Raw genomic sequence first — 550 nt, 5'->3', positions numbered from 1 at the left:
AACAAACCAAGGAGACAAACAGGTTGTTGTCTCCCCTTCTGCTGCTGTGCTGGGGCCCAGCTCTGCAGCAAGTTAGCAGCAGAAGAAGATGCTGTAGGTTCTGCTGCTGCTGCCGTCCCCGTCTCGTTGGGGTCCCCGCTGGGGCCCCGCGGCTCTAGCCCGAGTGCTGCTCCTGCTGCTGCTGCTGCTGCTGCTGCTGCTGCTGCTGTTGGGGGCCCCCTGAGCTGCTGCGGTGGTTACCCTTCTTCTGTGTCTTCTGCTTCATATGAGTTGCTGCAGGGCAGCAGGAGGCCCCCAGGCCTAGCGAGAGAATATATAGATTTCTTATGCTCTACAAGTATCATCGATGCCTCTCTACTGTCTCCTCAGCCCCCTCTGTCTCCTGCTGCTGTTTCTCCTGCTGCTGTTTCTCCTGCTGCAGCAGAAACACACCATAGGGGGCCCCACACACAGCAGCTGCAGCAGCTGCTGAGACCTGAAGGAGTATATCTCGCCGGTATATAGGGGGCCCACGGAGGAGACAGCAACGCAAGGGGGGCCCCAGAAAGAG

At 58.9% G+C, this 550-nt stretch overlaps 1 protein-coding gene across 1 annotated transcript in view; it reads left to right on the top strand.

Annotated features, from left to right (window-relative positions):
- EMH_0082010 (uncharacterized protein) overlaps positions 1-504 on the top strand; it is a gene marked incomplete at both ends in the record, with an annotated part of 1,071 nt that extends 567 nt beyond the window's left edge. The window contains one exon of the mRNA XM_013500463.1: positions 4-504. Within this exon, the coding sequence (XP_013355917.1) occupies positions 4-504 (501 nt within the window). The remainder of the gene's footprint in view (positions 1-3) is intronic.
- Between the last annotated feature and the right edge of the window lie 46 nt (positions 505-550).

Source organism: Eimeria mitis, genomic scaffold (assembly GCF_000499745.2).
Source record: "Eimeria mitis Houghton genomic scaffold, Emh_scaff5436, whole genome shotgun sequence".
Classification (NCBI taxonomy): domain Eukaryota; phylum Apicomplexa; class Conoidasida; order Eucoccidiorida; family Eimeriidae; genus Eimeria; species Eimeria mitis.
The sequence above is the reverse complement of the archived record's forward strand: the minus strand, read 5'-3'. Positions and strand labels throughout refer to the sequence as shown.